The following is a 20185-nucleotide window of genomic DNA, read 5'->3' as shown; positions in this document are numbered from 1 at the left end:
GTGTGTCAGGACGCATGCCCACCCCCCTTGTAGGATCTATCGGCTGACAAAAGATTGTTTCGGTAGATTGCAGTAAGTTAGCTGAGCCCGAATTAGGTCGTCTGCAAATATTTTAGCACCAGGTTCCCCATGAACATTTGGTGTGTTAAACAGGTTTAGAGGCAGCGCTCCAGGCCAGTAACAACGGCACTTTCCGCCAGCTGCCCGAGGCCAACCAGTGTTCCCTGGCGCGAGGATATCACTGCGTTTAGGCGACTGATAACCTCACATGCGTTCAAGTTCAACAGTGAGTGTGACAGGGAACGAAGAAAGGTACAGCTGACTCCTATCGTTTCCTCGCAGCCCGGTGGGGACCACTGAAGTACACTGTGTAGTGCGGGGGAGCTACACGCATGCGCACTGGGCAGAAAGAACGGAACTAAAACCCCGCATCCCGGAAACTATCTCTCAACAGTATTTGTGTATTTATTTTTCTTTTTTTTTCGGGATCTACTGGGAAAGTCTCAAAGATCGACTAGTCGGTCGTGATCGATGGGTTGGTGACCACTACTGTAAGGATACATACATGGAACTATTTTGAACAGTTGGAAGGAATTTTCCCTTGTACTGTAAATAACATCCCTTAGTCGCCATAATTAAAACTAATTATCTGGTTGCTATCAGCAGTCATGGAAGGCATATTATAAATGCAAATGTTTTGTTTTAAATGCTCCATGTATTCATTTGCAATTTTGTGGTATATTTACATTATACCTTTATTCATGTTGTATCTGGTTTCTTTATAAAATCTTAATTACTGGCAGTTTAATATAATTTCATATTATTGTAAGTATTTCAAATAAAATGAATACCTTTGTTCCTCAGGGTCTCGATAATATCCATAAACAAAGAGTAGCTGAAGTACTTAATGATCCTGAAAGCATAGAGAAAAGAAGAAGCCGTGAAAGTCTAAATGTAGATGTGGTAAAATATGAGAGTGGGCCAGATGGTGGCGAGGAAGTGAGTATGGGCGTAGAATGGAATGGGGTAAGTACAGTACACAGTCCACAAATCAGAGAGAAATCTTACTATTGATACTTTAGTAAAAGGACAAGAATAAAAGTTTTCTTTCATTAAGATAATATTTTTTGTGGTTAAATTGGCAAAGTTCTAAGGTAAAAAATAATTGGATTTACATTCATGTGAGTTTTAAGTCTTTGGAACTCTTCCTTAAAGGATTGTAGAAGTTATCATTTTTACATCTCTACTTTCAGAATCCAGAAATTTTCAGCTATTTGAGATAAATATCATAGTAGATATAAAATGTTGCCAATTAACCATGCAGATTTCTATTACTGAGGTCTTGAGATGTGATAGAAACTATAACTCAGTAACACAGAGATTTGGATCCTGACTGACAATTTAAAATATCTTTCTGAATGCCTTCTTAAATTGAATTAAGTTTGATCCAAATAGTTATTATGGCACAATTTATTTTTAAGTATAATGCAAAGTATTTCATGTATTTCAGTAAAGTCAAACATTATCAAAAGAAATAACTGGAATTGTTTTATACAATTACCATTTGCAAGAAGTATTTTCACTTCAAAAGATTTCATCTTGTAAATAAGATCATTGGAAGTATTCTATTGTCTCCCCAAAGACAATAGAAGGGCAAATAAATCAGGAGATTTTGGAAAGCTGCGAAAATAGCAGGGTTGTTGTCAACTTCGCTAATATTGATTGGCATCTCTTTTGTGCATAAGGGTTAGATGGGGCATAATTTGTTATGTGTGGCCAGAAAGGATTCCTGACACAGTATGTGGGCAGGCCAACTAGAGGAGAGATCATATTGGGTCTAATATCAGACAATGAACCTGTTCAGTTGACAGTTCTCTTGGTGGGCGAGCATTTTGGAGATGGAGACCACAATCCCTGACCTTTACCTTGGTTATGGACAAGAATAGGAGCAGCTAGTATGGAGGAGTGTTTATTTTGCTGAGGGCTAATTACGATAGTGTTATTCAGGAACTTGGAGCATAAATTGGGAACAGATGTTCTCAGAAATGCACAGCAGAAATGTGAAGATTATTTAGAGAGCACTTGCATGGTGTTCTGGATAGGTTTGTCCAATTGAGACAGGGGAAGTGCGACAAGAGAGATGGAATATTTAGGCAAAAGAAACAAGGAAGCAACCTAGGTTTCTATCTTTGCAGTGAAGGTTTTTGAAGCAAAAATTGTATGGGACTCTTGAAGATTGTAGAATGTCCAGGAAAACAGTTAAGATGGGTAAATTCTCAGGGCCAGATGACATATGGCCATAAGCCTTAGTACACAAATAGGCTTCTTGATCTTCCCCCTTGATGCCCTTACTAATCAAGAACCTATCAATTTTTGCTTTGAGTGTACCAAATGACTTGGCCTCCACAGCTATTGGTGGCAATGAATTCCACAAATTCACCACCTTCTGGCAAAAGAAGTTCCTTCTCATCTCTTTTCCAAAGGGATGTCCTTCTATTCTGAGGCTGTGCATCATGTCCCAGAATCCCACTACTGGAAATACCTTCTCCATGTCCACTCTATCTAGGCCTTTCAATTTTCGTTAGTTACAATGGTCCTCTTCTCAGACTTCTAAACTTTAGTAAGTACAGACCCAGAGCCATCAAATACTCCTTATTTGTTAATCCATTTGCTCCCGGGGAATGACTTTGTGAGGGTAGATTGTGTCTCAGAAACATGATTGAGGTTTTTTGAGGAAGTGACTAAACAAATTGAAGGCAGAGCCGTGGATGTGGTGTATGCAGATTTTAGTAAAGTTTTTAACAAGGTTTCTCATGGTAGGCTGATCCATAAAATCATAAGGCATGGGATCCGTGGAAGTTCGCTACATAGATTTGTAATTAACTTCCCGACAGAAGGCAGAGAGTGGTTTGCTACCTGGAAGTTGGAGACTGGTGGTATTCCACATTAATCTGTACTGAAACCCCTAATTTTTTGTTATGTTTATAAATGACTTGGATGATGAAGTGAACTGGTAGGATAGTAAATCACAAACATGAGAAAATCTGCAGATGCTGGAAATCCCAAGCATCACACACAAAATGCTGGAGGAAATCAGCAGGTCAGACAGCATCTATGGTGGGATAGTAGTTTACAGAAGACTCCAGGTTTGTGAGGTTGTGGATAGTGATGGAAGTTGTCATAGGGTACAAGGGGATATAGAAGGTGCAAAGCTGGGCAGAGAAGTGGCAGACGGAGTTCAATCTGGAGAAGGTGAGAAGTGATGCACTTTGGAAGATTGAACTTTAAGGTGAAGTAATAGGTTAATAAGAGCAGAATCGGGCCATTCGGGCTGATTTATTTTTTCCCTCTCAAGTGGCAGGATTCTTAGCAGCATAGAGGAATGGAGGGATGTTGGGGTCCAAGTCCATTGATCCCTCAAAGTTGGTAGGATGTTGAAGACAAATGGTGTGTTGATCTTCATTAGTCAGGGGATTTTGTTCAAGACCTATGAGATAATGTTACACTTCTATAAAACTCTAGAATGATCTGTTCAGAATGCAGAGGATGAGGAAGAGGAGGTAAAATGTGTTGCTGTAGGGTCCTGTTGAAGACCATAGAAGTTGCGGAGAATGATGCGCAAGATGCGGAGTTTCATGGGGTGATAGGTGAGAACAAGAGAAACTTTATCCTTGTTAAGGCAGGGGAAGATGGGGTGAGGGTGGGTGTCTGGGAAATGGAGGAAATGCAGGTGAGGGCAGTATCAATGCTGAAGGAAGGGAAATCCTGTTCTTTGAAGAAGGAAGACATCTCTGTCCAGGAAATGAAAGACTCATCATAGAAGCTGATGCAGCAGAGACAAAGAAATGAAGAAAAGGGAATAGCATTTTTACAGAAGACACGGTGTCTCCTGTATAAGATGTCCAAAATAAGCTTGGCATTTGGTAGGTTTATAAAAGATATCGGTAGACATTTTGACGAGATGGGGACAGATGGAGAAAGGGGAGAGAGATGTTAGAAATGGACCATGTGAATTTAGGGCGGGATGGAAGTTAAAGGCAAAGTTAATTAAATTGTGATCAGCATGGGTACATGAAGCAATACCAATGTAGTCATTAATGTAGAGCAGAAGGATTGGGGAACATTACCAAGAAAGCCTTAGAAATGGACTGTTCCCTGTAGCCAACAAAAGGTAGGTGCAGCTGGAGCCCATGCTGGTGCCTATGGAGGAAGTGGAAGGAGCGGAAAGCAAAATGGTTGAGTGTGAGGACCAGTTCCACCAGAAGGAGGGTGGTGGTGGTGGGAAACTGGTTGGATAGCGAACATGCCTTATGAAAAAAATATTCAGCAAACTAAGCTCTATTTGGAGCAAAGGAGGTTGAGAGATAAATTGATTATGAGACATGCCAGAGGGCATACTGTTAAAATAAGTGGAGGAAAGCTTAGGGAAGATTTCAGAGGTAGGTTTTTTTTTTAACAGAGTGGTAGGCTTGTGAAACACACTGCCAGGGATGGTGGTAGAGGATGATACAATAAGGACATTTAAGAGACTGTTAGATGGGCATGTGGATGAAAGAAAAATGGACTATTATAGGTTATTAGGAGGGAAGTTTTAGATTGATTGTGGAGTATGTTTATATAGGTTGGCACAAAGGGCCAGCACTGTTCTCTGTTGTGTTGCATTAAAACTAAAGATTTAAATTCTTTTTGATGTTCTAAAAATGCCATTTAGAGCCACAGAACCCTATAGAAACAGGTCCCACTGCCCACCATGTCCATGCCAACTGTCAAGTACCCATCTGTACTAATCTCAATTCCTTCAAGTGATTATGTGGAAATCTGAGTTTTGAGAGCTTTTCATTAAATTTTACTATGTACTAGTGTACAAGTCCAAAGGTGGGATTGAATATTTCCCTTCCCTAAGATTCCTTGGACTGAAGGTGCCGTTATTGATTCCTTGGTATGCTGGTTAAATTGGAAGAGAAATAAGTGAATTCTGACTTGTATGTTCTTGAAACCAGATATAAAGCAAATTGACAGGACACTGAGAATACTTGGTTGGGTACTCTATTGCTGAACAGTTGATGATTTCCTGAGGGGGGGGCATTATATTGTTAATTCATCATGAATTGGCTTAAGTGGTTTGAAATTCTGAGAAATAAATTGAGACAATGCTATTTGGTCTGGCAGATTTGTTCTGGCTAATGAATTGATAAAATCAATTCTGAATTCCTATCATTCTGAAGTTTTCTTCTTCAGTCCCTTTCTACAGTTGAATTAATTCTGTCCTTTGGTTTTTATTCTTTCTGTGAAGGGAGGTTCATCTTCTCACAGCTTATACTAAAATATATTTAATTAAACCTTTCCTTGGATTTCTTTGTTTGAAAGAAATCAACCCCAGTCCAATAGAACTATACAGAGTACTCTGCCTATGGCTGATCAACAGTCCACAATATTCTAACAGGACTGCCTTGTTTTCACATTTTCTGCCTTCCCTTATAAAGGCACATATTTATTGTGCTGCTTCAATTACTATCCAGCAACATTCAGGACTCCCTCTATTCATCTTTGCTGCCTGATAAGTTAAAATGCACAGTAATTGCAAAACTACTTGGCTATGTTTTATGGTTTAAAGTTCTCATTAATGATATTTTGGTAGATAATTTTAAATTCAGTTATGCTCAGAATTTGTTGATGGAGTTATGTATTTACAAGAGAATAAAATGAAGTATCAAGCTAAGATAACATGTATCCAAGAAGTTTGGCAGTTGAAATTTGCACTTATTTTACTTAAGAAAATTTTTTGATGTTTCATATTCCTTTGCATAAAACAGTAGTAATAAACACCTTGTATAACAAAATTCAGTTTTGTATTTGGGAAGGAATCAATAAATAAATATGGAGTATTCATATTTTTAAGTATATCTTGATTGAAAAAATAATGTTCTTTTGTGACACTATCAACTGCTGTATGATTCTTGTGTTGAGAAAGAAACCAATGTCTTAATGGTATGAAAAATGTGCAGAATATGTTTTGACTAATTATTGTCTTTCTCCTTTTGAATTCCCAGAAGAAATCCAGAGGCTAGAGGTTTATCTTTTGTAAATTTGTACTTCTGTTGGTACTGTGTACTGTACAGCTCTTTATCTTTTATTTGGCTTGCTCACTTTCTATTATCAGTAAATAATCGGGTTGATGTTTGTTTTATGTATGAGTTTAAAGTATTTTTCTTGTGCAATTTTGTATTTTCATATGTACTGCTGACACTATTTCTGGGTCGTTCTTCCACTTACTTTGGCATTTAGAAATACCTTTCAGAATAAGATTTTTATTTTTAATAATTCAGTCTAACTATGAAATTGACTAATCCTATTCATAATTTTCAAAATTTAGTTCATTTTCTCATTGGCTTCATGCTTTTTTTTAGGATTGCATATTTTGTATTTAAGGAAATACAAAGTTTTTAGCTTCTGCATAACTGTACCAATATGAACTACATATTTTCATTTTGAACATCACTCTGATAATGTCATTCAAAAAATAATATAACTGGCAAATTATTATTGTATAAAAGTAATATCAAGCAGTAGTAAATCAAAGCAACTGGACTTGCTGTGTTGTCTAGAAGACATTTTGCCACTCATCCTGAAGGCTTTTTCAGTTCTAATCCATGGTGGGTAGTTTTACAGTTTATAAACAGAGTTGTTTAAAAGAATAGCAATCACATGAGGGTCATTAAGAGCCATGGAGGTAATGAGAGGATCATTAGTCTTTGGATGAATGGAAGTGTGAACTGTTGTGGAGACACTGGGATAGAGATGTTGGGACTGTATTATAAGTAGCTGAGAGGTGGTGTCATACCCAACCCTCTCTGTTCAGGGATGGGTTTTCCAGTTTGATAAAGTTGGCTTCTTTAACCTCTCTTTCAAACCAGTTGTCCTCTCTGTCCAAAACATGCAGAGGCGGTGGGATATGACACCACTTATCAGCTACTTACAATGCAATCCTAACTGTTCCCAATACAGCTGACAGCTCAATTCATGCAAAGATAAGACTAATAATATTCTCAATACCTCCACGACTCTTAATGTCTCTTATGTGATTGCTATACCTTTAAGCTACTCAGTTTATAAACCAGAAAACTACCCACCATGGAGTAGAACTAAGAAAGCCTGTTGGATGAATGGTGAAACTTCTAGACAATACAGCAAGTCCAGTTGCCATGATTTACTACAGCTTGATATACCAATGACCTAGATAACTGAGCATAGATGTGTAAAAGTAAGCTTTGTAGTAATAAAGATTATTGGTAGATTAAAAGATAATAAAATGGTTTTTAAAATATATGAATTTTTGAAATTCTCCATTGAATTACTTGCTTAAAATAGCTTAAAGAATTTGAATTATAATCACTTCTAGTTGAAATTTTATCTTAGCAGCAATGCAATATACTTAATCGTCTATTTAAAAAAAAAAGTCTACAAAATTCTGGCATGAATCTTGCCCTTGCTTTCTGTGTTGGTCCTAAAACTTGAAAACAGTGATGATGTCAAGATGACTTGGCGTCTATCTCACACTGAAGGGTTCTTGCAGAGAAAATTAGGAAGTAATAAAAAAAAAAATTGACCATCACTTTACAGAGCACAAAAGAATGGAATATTAGACAATAGACAGTAGGTGCAGGAGTAGGCCATTCGGCCCTTCTAGCCAGCACCGCCATTCACTGTGATCATGGCTGATCATACACAATCTGTACCCCGTTCCTGCCCTCTCCCCATATCCCTTGAACCCGCTATATTATATTCATGAGATTGAGATACAAATTAAAATCAAAGCTTTTTTTAAAAACAGTACTTTTGCTATTTTAGTAACTTGCATCTTGAAATATTTATTTCTTCTTCTTCTACATTAATGGTGCTTCATGCACCCATGCTGAGCTTGTCAGTTTTATCAACTTTGACTATAACTTACATCATGCTCTTAAATTCACTTGGTCCATCTCTGACACCTCCCTCCCCTTTCATGATCTTTCTGTCTTCATCTCTGGAGACAATCTGTCAATCAACATCTTTTGAGAAAACCTACTGATCCCCATGGTTATCTTGACTATACCTCTTCCCACTCTCTCTCCTGTAAAAATGCTCTCCCCTTTTCTCAGTTTCTTCACCTCTGCTGCCGCATCTGTTCCCAGGATACAGCTTTCCGTTCCAGGACATATCTTCCTTTAAAGAACGGGGTTTTCCTCACTCTACTATTGATGCTGCCCTCGCCTGCATCTGCACTCACTCCTTCTTTCCTCTGCCCTGATAGTGATTGTCTCTTTAGCCTTTACCTACCACCCCATCTGCTTCCACGTCCAACAGATTATCCTGCAGCTTCTGCCACCTCCAAAGGGACCCTACTACTATGCAATATCTTTACCTCTTCTCTTCCATTCCCCCCCCCCCCCCGATTTCTACAGGGGTCACTCCCTGCACAATTCCCATGCCTGTTTGTCCTCCCCTGACCTACCTCCAGACACTTACCCTGCAAGCAGCTTAAGTGCTACACTTGCCTCTCCTTACCTTCACCCTCTCCCTCAGCTCCATCAGGGCCCCAAACAGTCCTTCTAGGTGAGGCAACACTTAAACTGATGAGGCCATTTTCAAGATGGAGGAGCAATATCTTGTATTCCATCCAGGTACCCTCCAACCTGATGGCATGAATATCAATTTCTCCTTCTGGTAAACAAATTCCCCCCCTCCTCTCTCTATTCCCCACTCTGACCTTTTGTAGTACTTCTTTTCACTTGCCTCTTACTTCCCCCAGGTCCCTGCCTCCTTTCCTTTTCTCTTATGATGCACTCTCTTTTTCAATCAGATACTTTCTTCTAAGACCTTGATCTTTCCCACCTATCTGGCTTCACATATCACCTTCCAGCTAGCTTCTTTCCCCTTGCCCCACCTTTTTATTCTGGTGTCTTCCCCCTTCTCAGTTCTGAAGAAGGATCTTGGTCCAACATTTTGACTACTTATTCTTTTCTTTAGATGCTGCCTGACCTGCTAAGTTCTTCCAGCATTTTATGTGTGTTCCTTTGGATTTTCCAGCATCTGCAGCCTTTTTCATGTTATTTATAAAGGAATTGCCATCAGACATCAAGAGAGTGTGGAAGCTGTAGTAGGACAAAGATAGCCTGAGGCAGCTGTAGTCAAGCAAGACCTTTTAAAGTGATGTCGCCAGAGATAGATGAGATAACAGGATGTGAAACATACACAATAATGAAGGCTCTGTTATTTTACTAACTTCAAAACTGTGCACAAAGTTTTGATTAACTTTGAGCACCTCTAGTGTCCTTACTAACTTCAAAATATCATGGGCTGCCTGCTTAAAGTTTTGATTGACTTTAACATCTCTGTTGTGAATGGTGATTGATGTGTGTAAGGAATTCAAACATATACAGTTTGATCAATATCCATAACTGATAAGCCAATTATATACATATAAAAAAAAACTCTTTTCTGTTCAGATTGGGCGATCCATGCTATCCTTGTGCACAAGTAAATACATTTTTTTATTGAGCTGTAAAAATGTGTGTGTTCTGAACCCAGTTAGTTATTGTTGGTGATGAGAGTTACTTTGGTTACGAAGATTTCTCAACAGTAATTGTGGTTAAAATGCCCATTATAGCAATGACAAGGAGTTGCATTTTAATTATTTGCAACTGCCTGGTTTTCTGTTTTTGGTGATTATGCTGTCGAAGCCTGATACTAATTTCCAATGGTTATGCTGGAGAAAGCCTGCAAATAACACAAGACTGCAGATGCTGGAATCTAAAACAATAAGCTGCTGTGGAGGAGTTCAGTGGGTCGAGCAGCATCTTTTCTGGGTAGGGATGGAAGCTAAAAAATTATCAACCCTTCAGATTGAGACCCTGCAATGAAACTGAGCATGTAAAGAGAAGACAGTTAGTTATTAAGAGGAGAATGGTATGGGTGAGATGGGACAGTAGGTGATTGGTGGACCAAGGACAGGTGGAGGATGACAAGCAGATTGAGTTGGGTGGAAATGGGCTGCAGATGAGAGACATGGCAGGTGGTGATAGGTAGAAGCAGGCAAAAATAGAGAAAGGGCTGATGGACCCAGGGTGAAGGTGGAGACAATCACCTTTGTATTTTCCCCATTATCCTCTCCAATTGAAAAGTCTATTAATTTAGCACAATGATTATTCTAAATACAGAAACACCTCTCAGTTAAAAAAGTCATTAAAAGTGATTCTTGTCAAGAAAGATGAAACTGGTGTTAATTTGGGAATAACATGAAAACCTTAAAACCCTTGATTTAGAGATTCAAGAAGTAAAGACAATGATGTGATGCTTCCCTCTAGCACACTCATTGGGAATGAAGGTCTTTATGACAACATTCTTATCCCAAGTTGGACTTGATAGTTCCCTAAATGCATGCATTAAGACTTGCGGGCATCAGCTGCTTTTTTGCCTTTTGCTGAAGATATTCCTGGATGTTAATAGCTGTTTGAAAACATCAGTGTTGTTACTGTATCTCAGCTAGTCACCTTTTATTAATAACTGAGATAATATCACGTATATGCAAGTTTGTCAGTGACTTGAACATCAATGTCATTGTGAGCCTTATAAATGGAAATATAAAATTAGAAAGATTTTAAATTGATCAAAGCACTTGAATTTAGTTCCCTATTTGCTATGTTGGAATTCAAGATCTTGTCTGAATCAGTGGCCCGAATTCTTGGCTGGTAATCGGTAACTTAATCACATTACCTTGTCACTAAAATATTGATAAATGTCAACTTTTCCTCTATGTTTGTGGAGTAAGCCTTGCAAATCAGATGTGAGAAACCATAAAGAGAGATGTTGGTGTTCCCTTATCTCAACTTTTTTTAACCTTCAACAGAATCTTCAGAAATAGCATTGTTATGGTAGTCATTGGGGAATTTCAGTGTGTAGTTAAATTGGGAAAATCCGATTGATGAAGGATCCTAAGAGAAATATGTGTAGAATGCTAACAAGATGGCTTTTTAGAGCAGCTTGTGGTTGACTCCTCTAGGGGAAAGATATTACTGAATTGGATGTTGTTTAATGAACCAGTTTTGATTATGGAGCTTAAAGGTAAAGGAACTTTTAGGAGGCAGTGATCATAATATAGAATTCACCCTGTAGTTTGAATAGGAGAAGGTAAAATCAGATTTATCACTATTAAAGTGGAGTAAAGGGAATTAGAGGCATTCAAGGAACTAGCCATTGTTGAATGGAAGGGGACACTAGCAGGGATGAGGGCTGAACAGCAATGGCTGGAGTTTCTGAGAGCAATTCAGAATGTGATGGATAGATACATCTCAAAGAAGTAGTAGCATTCTAAGAGAGCATGACGCAACCATGGTTGACAAAAGTCCAAGACAGTATATAAGCAAAAGAGAGGGCATATAATATAGCAAAACTTAGTGAGAAGTTAAAGGATTGGGAAGCTTTTGAAAACCAACAGAAAGCAACTAAGAAGTCAGTAAGAAGAGAAAAGATGAAATATGAAGGTAAGCTAGCCAATAATATAAAATGGGATACAATTTTTTCCCTTATATAAATATTAAAAGAGTAAGAGTGGATATTGGACTGCTGGGAATTGACACTGCAGAGGTAGTAATGGGGGACAAAGAAATGGTGAATGAACTGAATAGGTACTTTGCCTCAAACTTCACTGGAAGACACTAGCAGTATGCCAGAAAATCGAGAGTGTAAGAGGGCAGAAGTGAGTGTAGTTACTATTACTGTTTGGGAACTTGAAGGATCTGTAGGTTGACAAGTCACATGGACCAGATAGATTGCATCTTTGGGTTCTGAAAGAGGTAGCTGAAGAGATTGTGGAGGCATTATTATGGATGAGGTTTCGGGGTACTTGGAGACATATGATAAAATAGAGTGAAGTCAGCATGGTTTCCTCGAGAGGAAATCTTGCTTGACAGATCTATTGGAATTCTTTGAGGAAATGATGTGCAGGATAGACAAGGGGGAGTCAGTGGACATTGTATACTTGGATATTCAGAATGCCTTTAACAAGAAGCTGCACATGAGGTTGCTAAATAAGGTAAGAACTCATGGTATTACAAGATAGATATTGACATGGATAGTAGATTAGTTGATAAGAGACAGTGGGAATAAAGGGACCTTTTCTGGTTGGCTGCCGGTGACTAGTGGTGTTTTGCAGAGGTTGGTGTTGGGACCACTTCTTTTCAAGTTATATGTCAGTGATTTGAATGATGGAATTAAAGGCTTTGTGGCCAGGTTTGCGGATGATATGAAGATAAGTGAAGGGGAAGGTAGTGTTGAGGAAGCTGGGAATATGCAGAAGGACTTAGATTAGGAGAATGGGCAAAGAACTGGCAGATGAAATGTGTGGTCATGAACTTTTGTGAAAAGAATAAAGAATAAAGAATAAAGGGGGAAAAGTTTTAAAATCATTGGTGTAAAGGGACTTGGGAGTCCTGGTGCTAGATTCCCTAAAGATTAACTTGCAGGTTGAGTTGGTGGTAGGAAGATATAAGGCTGGCATTCATTTCGAGAAGACTAGAATATAAAAGCAGGGATTTACTGTTGCTTTATAAAACATTGGTTAGATCACGCTTGAAATATTGTGAGAAGTTTTAGGCCCTTTTTCTAAGAAAATATATTCTGGCATCAGAGAGGGTCCAGTGGAGGTTCATGTCAATGATTCTGGAAATGAAAGAGTTAATGTACTGTCTAAGGTGCATTTGATGGCTCTAGGCCTGTAGTTGCTGGACTTTATAAGGAGGAGGGAGGTATCGTATTGAAATCTATCAAATAATGAAAGACCTAGATAGTGGATGTGGAGACTGTTTCCTATAGTGGTGGACTGAAGGCACAGCCTCAGCATAGAGGGACATCCCTTAGAACAGAGATGAGAAGGATTTTTTTTAAAGACGGGGTAGTGAATCTCTGGAATTCATTGGTATAGGTGGCTGTGGAGTCCAAGTCATTGGGTATATTTCAAGTGGAGGTCAGTGGATTCTTGATTAGTAAGGGTGTAAAAGGTTCAAAGTAAATTTATTATCAAAGTACATGTATGTCACCATATACAGCCCTGAGATTCATTTTCTTGCATCCTCAATAAACCCAATAATCATAATAAATCAATAAAAGACTGTACTAACTGGGCATATAGTCAATGTGCAAAATACAACAAACTGTGCAAGCACCAAAAGGAAAAAAAAACAATAATTATTGACAGCATGATATGAAGAGTCCCTGAAAGTGAGTCCAAAGGTTGTGGGCATGTTTTAATGCTGGGGCAAGTGAAGTTGAATGAAGTTATCCCCACTGATTCAAGAGCCTGATGGCTCCTGAACTGTTCCTGAATCTGATGGTGTGAGTCCTTAGGCTTCTGTACCGCCTTCCTGATGGCAGGAGTGAGAAGAAGTCATTGGGAGAAGGTAAGAGAATGAGGTTGAGAGGGATAATAAATCAGCTATGATAGAATGGCAGAGCAGGCTCGATGGGCCAAAAGTTCTAATTCTGCATCTGTGTCTTGTGGTCTAAATCTGATAAGAATGATCAGAATTTATCAACTAATGATGATTAAGATGTGAGTTTATCATGACACATTAGTCATAATTTCCCTTTCCCCTCACCTCTTGCCTTTGGGTGTCTAAATTTTAGATGTAGATAGTTATTCCCTCAGAATGAATTCAAAATTATACACTACTAATTTGAAATTGCCACTCCAACCTTGTCTCCCATCTTTCAGTATAAATTGTGCTCTGTAAAGTGTTCTAAAAATCTCACTATTTTACTTCGTGAATTTAGAATAATTGCTTATTAGCAATAATTGTTATAGTTCCAAGACCTCTGTGAAACGATGCCTGATAGAAACTGTCATTAGGTAGAAGTATATTTGTAAGAACAAAGACTGCTAGATCTTTATGGTGAGGTCAGCTAAAATCTGTCATTTATTCTCTGCATGGATGGTGCCTGAACTATTTCCAGCATTTTTGTATCTCAGATTTCCTTTATTTAATATTGTTATTTACAGTAAGCTCACATCTACTTAAACAAATTTAAAAGTAGTGGAAATAGTAGTTGGCAAATGTGGAGTGGGAAATTTTTCAACTCTCATTAAAACTAGAAGTGACAAGGTCAAGGACTTGTGCAGATGCTCTGTAATTCTTGGTCTTGCTGAGTAACACTGTATGCTCACTTTATTGCTTATATTAGACACTGAGTGACTTCTGATCATGTGTTACTTAGGCTATTCATTTCAGTGTGGTTTCTTGACTGGTGGAAAGCATTATGCTAAGACAAACACTTTGAAATCATTATTATTAATTTAATTTTTAGCATGCCCCCTAAATAATTGAATCTAACATAATTGTGCAGTGCAGAGGTGGTGTTTCCTCTCTCTTGTTATGAACATAAACTTTTTTTATTTCTGTCATTTTACCTATTTGTCCATCCAACCTACCTATACAGTTCCCTTTGTATCCAATAGCCCTCTAATTTCTGACACAAGATAAAAGTACAAGGCAGTTAGGAGAAAAACTTATGACTATCTCAGATCAATTCTAATGCATGCAAGTACCTTTGCCTTACTTAAAATTTTACGAGTTTCTTTGGTAACTGAGCTCCTCCTCCCCCGATTCCCTAGAGTTATTAGTTATGTTGCATTATGAATATATCCTTGAATCTTTTCTTCTATCTGCCTACTAATCCATTCTCTTCCTTTGAATGGAGCTTGGAACAGTGTGTTTGTTTTGAGTATTAGGTATTGATGATGTAGCCTGCCTTTAGGATCTTGGCTGAGGAGAAGAGTCTTCTGATAGTCCTTTTCCTGCTGCATTTGGATGAGTTTGCAGAACCAGCCTTTGTGATATGTTTCCAGTCCCTTTGGCGCAGTGGTTAGTGTAAAGCTATTACAACACCAGTGATTGGAGTTCAACTCCCGGGTTTCCTCTGGGAGCTCTGGTTTCCTCCCACATTCCAAAGATATACAAGTTGTTAAGTTGTGGGCATATTATGTTGGCACCAGAAGTATGGTACAGAAGAAGGACTGCCTCCCCCCTCAGCATGTCCTCTGACTGTGTTGTCTTTGATGCAAACAACACAGTTCACTGTATGTTTCAATGTACATGTGACAAATAAAGCTCATCTTTTTCTTTCTCTTTAAGGAAGGCAATCTAGTCTGAAAGACATAGGGTATGAAACACTGTTGCCTGGTAGACTGCGGGTTTTGTGCTATGTCTGAAACAATTCTTTATTGAATATTGTTGAAGGGCAGCAGTTTGTAGAAACTAAAATAGAAGTGCTGGAAGAAATCGGCCAGTTAAACAGCATCTGTGGACGGAAAAGCTAGTTACTGCTTTAACTTGAAGATCCTTCATCATTTCTGCTTTTCTGCGCACACATTGCTTGAATGGCTGAGTTCTTTAGCATTGCTATTTTGTTTCAGGTTCCACCATCTACAGTTTTGTTTCCCCAGTGGTTGATAGAAACATTATGGATATGAAATTATCTTTCAGTGAATGAGTTGATGATGTATTGGAGTTCAGCCTTTAGGAGTGTACAAGTTCATGCATTGCTTGTGTACTGCAGCTCAGCTACTGTGATGAGGTAACTTTCATTCTTGAGTGTAGACAGCAGATTGAACATTTTCCCATTTGTTTTGAAGGTTAGCTAAATTCCTGCAGGAACTTTACTGGAGGTGGGAGTGTAGGAATACCATGAGAGTGAAAAAAGCGCAGGCAATAACAGCCTTGCTTAACACTATTCTTCACTATTAGAAAAAGTAGTCACCTTGGATTGTAAATTCTGGTCTTCCTTAACCAAAATTAGTAGCTGAAACAATGCAAATATAATCTATTCCTTTCACCTTAAACCTAGATGCTTCAGACACAAAATTAATCTAGTGGTCTTCATAAGCATAATTTTCCAAAACTTCAATATTGCTCACTGTAAGAAAACACAATATGAATAGATGATCAGAACAAATGGAAATCTATAATTTGTAAAGTTTAATTATTTTCCTTTTTGTGGATTGCTCTACAAATGCATCCTGAATGTGCTTACTATGGTTTGCTGTATGACGTTTACTCTTTGTTGGTGCTGCTGTTTTGCATTTTTAACTATCATTTTTCAGAGGTGTGCATTCTTGAACTTTAAGATGCTGTGTTCTCAGCTTTGATGCTTTCAGTTTGCCTGTCTGTCGGCAGTGTGACCCTCTTGTCAGCCTCTACTCATCCTCCATCTTGTTTTCCCTTGCCAACATCATCTCTCCATCTACTTTTACACACTTCATGGCCACCTTTCTCCTGCACCCTCCTCACTTTTGTTTGTCCCCCGTCTGCCTTTTCCTTGTTTTTGACTTGCTATGAAAATGAGATGAGAAAGTTATCCACATTGGTGCAGCTCTCTTAACCAACATCACAAATTAGATTTAAATGGTTGTCACATTATTGTTTGTAAGTTGTTGCAGTGTTAAAAATGGCTACCACATAATTGTGACTGCAGTTCAAGTTCTGTAGTTACAAACATTTTGACAAATGGTCTGAAATTTAAGGAATATTGTCCCTTCCTCTACCTCTTTCTGTCTCTTCACATTGCTTTCCTGGCTCTTGAACGCCTTCTCAACATGCTACTGGCTGACATTGCCTCCCCGTTTTTTATTTCTAAATGTTACTCTTTGCCTTCTCCCTGCTTACAGTTTCAAGCTTTATATTATTAGTAGTAAATCAACTTTATAATTGGTCTATACTGTATAAGCAAAGATGCTGTATTTTTAAAGTGGTGAGCAGATAGCTTGACCTAGAAATACTGTTCGTATAATCTTAAATTAAACTGTTGAAGGTTTTGCAACAGTTTTGACTTGTCTTTTTTTTTCCTTCTTTTTTTTTTGTCTAACAGGCATAGATACCTTTTGTGCTACTAACTCTGTCTTCGGTTTGAATGGCATGTACCATCTTCAAGCTTTTAACACCTCTCTGCACTACTGCAATTTATAACTTTGACTAAGCTACATTTTGTTTACATAGAACTTTTTAAAGCCTGTTGTATTTCTGCAGATGATGAGCTTGCTGTATTTTTATTATGTCCTGTCTGAAACTCTGTTTATTACTACAATTGACTGACAAGAATATTATTATAGAGGGCCTATACTTCAGAATTAGAATACCTATCTTACACTAAGCTAATTAATTTTATTAAATCACATGTTCATTGGTTATCAGGCTTCTGTCATTTTCATTTGGTATTTCATGTAACTACAAGATGGGTTTACTGATTTACCTTGTAAAATGACTGCTTTGAAATGAGAAAAATATTAAAAAGCATGAATGTGTACAGATAATTTCTTTAAATATAAGCATGTTCTTCCATGTGCTCATTTAAACTCTTGTGGTTTATATTAGAACAATCTTATTGATGAGTGCTTTTTTAATTCTGGGTGAACTGTGTATAATATTTAGAGCATATGTTAATTGCTTTCTGTTGCCTAGAGATGTGTAATTGTTTCTTTTCTAACTCTAAATAAACTAACTCAATATCTAACTAATGTCTTTTGCCTCTGATCTGCTTTGTAATGATTCAATTTCTTCTGCAATTTTAAGTATTTTTAATGATGCACCTCACAGTTTTACAGTACCCCAACCAGAAAGGATACCTTCAATATTATGATTTTTTTATGTGCTGTATCATATATCTAAAATATACTGTATGTACAAAATTTGTCATCGTTTCCAAGTTGGAAAGGGTGAATTTTCTCCCCGTGGAAAAGTGTGGAGCCTTTTTGCAATCAGCATTAGCAAATACTATATTGGATCTACTTTTCAGAGGACAATTTAGCAATTCTTCTCCATGCAAACCTGTCTTATCTATCAACCTTTTCCTGTTTTATATTCTTCTAAAATGCATTATTTACTTAAATAACTAGTTCTACATTCAGGTCACTCACTAGGTGAAGAAGTTTCTTTTTAATTCATACTGAATTTATAACATTTTCTATGTTAGTAATTCGGTACTGATTCAAGTAGCAATTTCTTTGCAACAATCCTTTTGAATCCCTTTTCTTCAGGAAAGTTTCTGATAGCTACAGCCTTGTCATTAATGCAAATTACTTTTTGAATTTTGGAAGCTTATATAATTTGGAGACAAGAAATGTACAGTTTAAAAAATCGTGATTAAAAATAGATTAGTAGAATGAAATTTTTAAAAATTGAAAGTACTGTTCAAGAAGCCTTGATATGTTAATAAATATGCATTACCAGACAAAATCTAAGTATGAGCTTGCATTTGAAAAACAAATTGTAAAAACTGAGAACTATTTATACCACAAAACTTAGGTGCGTACCTCTTTGTACCTCTGGTCGTAACTAATCTGCAACTGGATAATGTACAGTAGTCGTGTATTTCTTGAATTGCAAAAATATTTATACCTCAGTGCATTATATCATATTCTTTACTGTTGATTCAAACATTGAAAGGAAACAAAAAAAATGGGTGTTTAGTTGAAAATGGGTGCTTCAGCTGAAAAAAACTCAGTAAGAACTTCATTGGTATCAGGTTGATTATTCCTGTAAATGATGTAAAGTTCTGTAATCGTCCAGTTGGTAATTGGTTTATTATCATATGAGCTGAGATATGGGAAAAGCTTTGTTTGCATGTCATGTAGACAGATGATCTCATTCACAAGTATATAAAGGTAGTACAATGATGGTCCAGTGGTTGTGTTTGACCACGGATATTGCATCTTAGCTGTCGAAGTTGATACGCAAGCCAGGACAGTACATTATGGAGAACAAGCTGTTCCCTATGCAGCAGGCTCTCCCTCTTCATGCAGCTAATGAATCTAAAGGAATGGCAGAGACCAATATAGTGTAGTCCAGCAGTGTGGCCAGTCAGCATTGAACTCAACATAGGACTGCCTTAGGGATATTCCTTGGGTTACTTCTGAAACCTTCCCCATGAGTGGGTATAGCTGCAAGGCAGCGGAGGTTTGAGATCAGAGATTTCCTTTTAGCTGAACTGCTGCCCATGGCTGAAAAGCCCCAGCTGCCTAGAACTATTGGTTTTAAGATGCTGGTAATCCACCACTGTGCCACCTTCTATCAATAGAAAGGGTTCTGCCAGGCTTACTAGCTAAGCCACTTGTGAAGGCCTAGAGCTGGACTTGATTATCAGAGACTATTTGAAACACATGTCATTATTAATAAGTAGTGGCAGCTAATCCCCACTGCGACCCTCCCCCTCCCCAATTTCTGACAAAAGTTATGTAATAAAAGTTATAAAAGGATAAACAATAACAAAATGCAGAGTATGTATATCCTTACAGTTGCAGAGTAAGTGCAGTACAGGTAGTCTAGTAAGATGCAAGGGCCAAGATGAGGCAGATAGAGAGATCAGGAGTTCTCTTCAACTGGAATTTAAAATGTGTTCTCCTAATCATAAATGTTTGCTAATGCAGAATACACTGGGTTATATCAAAAAAGTAAATGCTTTTTTTGTAAAAAAAATTGCAGCAGGCATAAAAATGAATATTTTGTTTACAGTTGTAGGGTGTTTGATCTAGGCATTAATAGCAATAATTAGCACCAGTTTTCTTTGTTATGGTATACTCAATGTAGAATACATTTTATAATGTCTTTGATTAAAAGAATCAATTGAATGTTGAAATATAAACAAATAATTGCAAAAATGAAGATCAATAATTGTGTTAATAACAAACCATATAAAACTTCTATCAGTAATGTTAAGAAAGTAATCTTGTATTATTTCTCTTAAAGTTTCCTTTCACAGAATTCAATATGTTCACACATCAAAAGTCAGAATAATTGCATTGAATAGACTTTGAAGTTTGCCCTCTATTGTTTGGCTTTCAGGATGGAACTGGATCTTTGAAGCGTAGTGGATCCTTCAGTAAACTTCGTGCTTCCATTAGACGCAGTAGTGAAAAACTAGTCAGAAAACTGAAAGGAGGTAGTCCACGAGATAATGATCCCAAGAACTCTGGGTAATTATTAATTCTCTGATTTTTGCCTCTGTTCTGAATGTTTTTTTTTTCAATTTGACACTGAATTACATAGATGTGACTGTTATTTTGTAATTGCACACACAATATTAGGGTCATTTAATAGTAAAAAGATTGACATTTATGCAGTGCTTTTCATTTTCCAAGACCTCATGTTTCCCAAAGCACTTC

At 37.5% G+C, this 20185-nt stretch overlaps 1 protein-coding gene across 7 annotated transcripts in view; it reads left to right on the top strand.

Moving 5' to 3' along the window:
* The window catches only part of klc1a (kinesin light chain 1a), a 95103-nt gene that overhangs the window by 54474 nt on the left and 20444 nt on the right, over positions 1-20185 (top strand). For all 7 annotated transcript variants that reach the window (XM_059958602.1, XM_059958565.1, XM_059958569.1 and 4 more), the window contains exons 13-14: positions 865-1026; positions 19866-19996. In XM_059958602.1, the coding sequence (XP_059814585.1) occupies positions 865-1026; positions 19866-19996 (293 nt within the window). The remainder of the gene's footprint in view (positions 1-864; positions 1027-19865; positions 19997-20185) is intronic.

Source organism: Hypanus sabinus, chromosome 2 (assembly GCF_030144855.1).
Source record: "Hypanus sabinus isolate sHypSab1 chromosome 2, sHypSab1.hap1, whole genome shotgun sequence".
In the NCBI taxonomy this organism is placed as follows: domain Eukaryota; kingdom Metazoa; phylum Chordata; class Chondrichthyes; order Myliobatiformes; family Dasyatidae; genus Hypanus; species Hypanus sabinus.
This window is presented reverse-complemented; position numbering and strand designations above follow the sequence as displayed.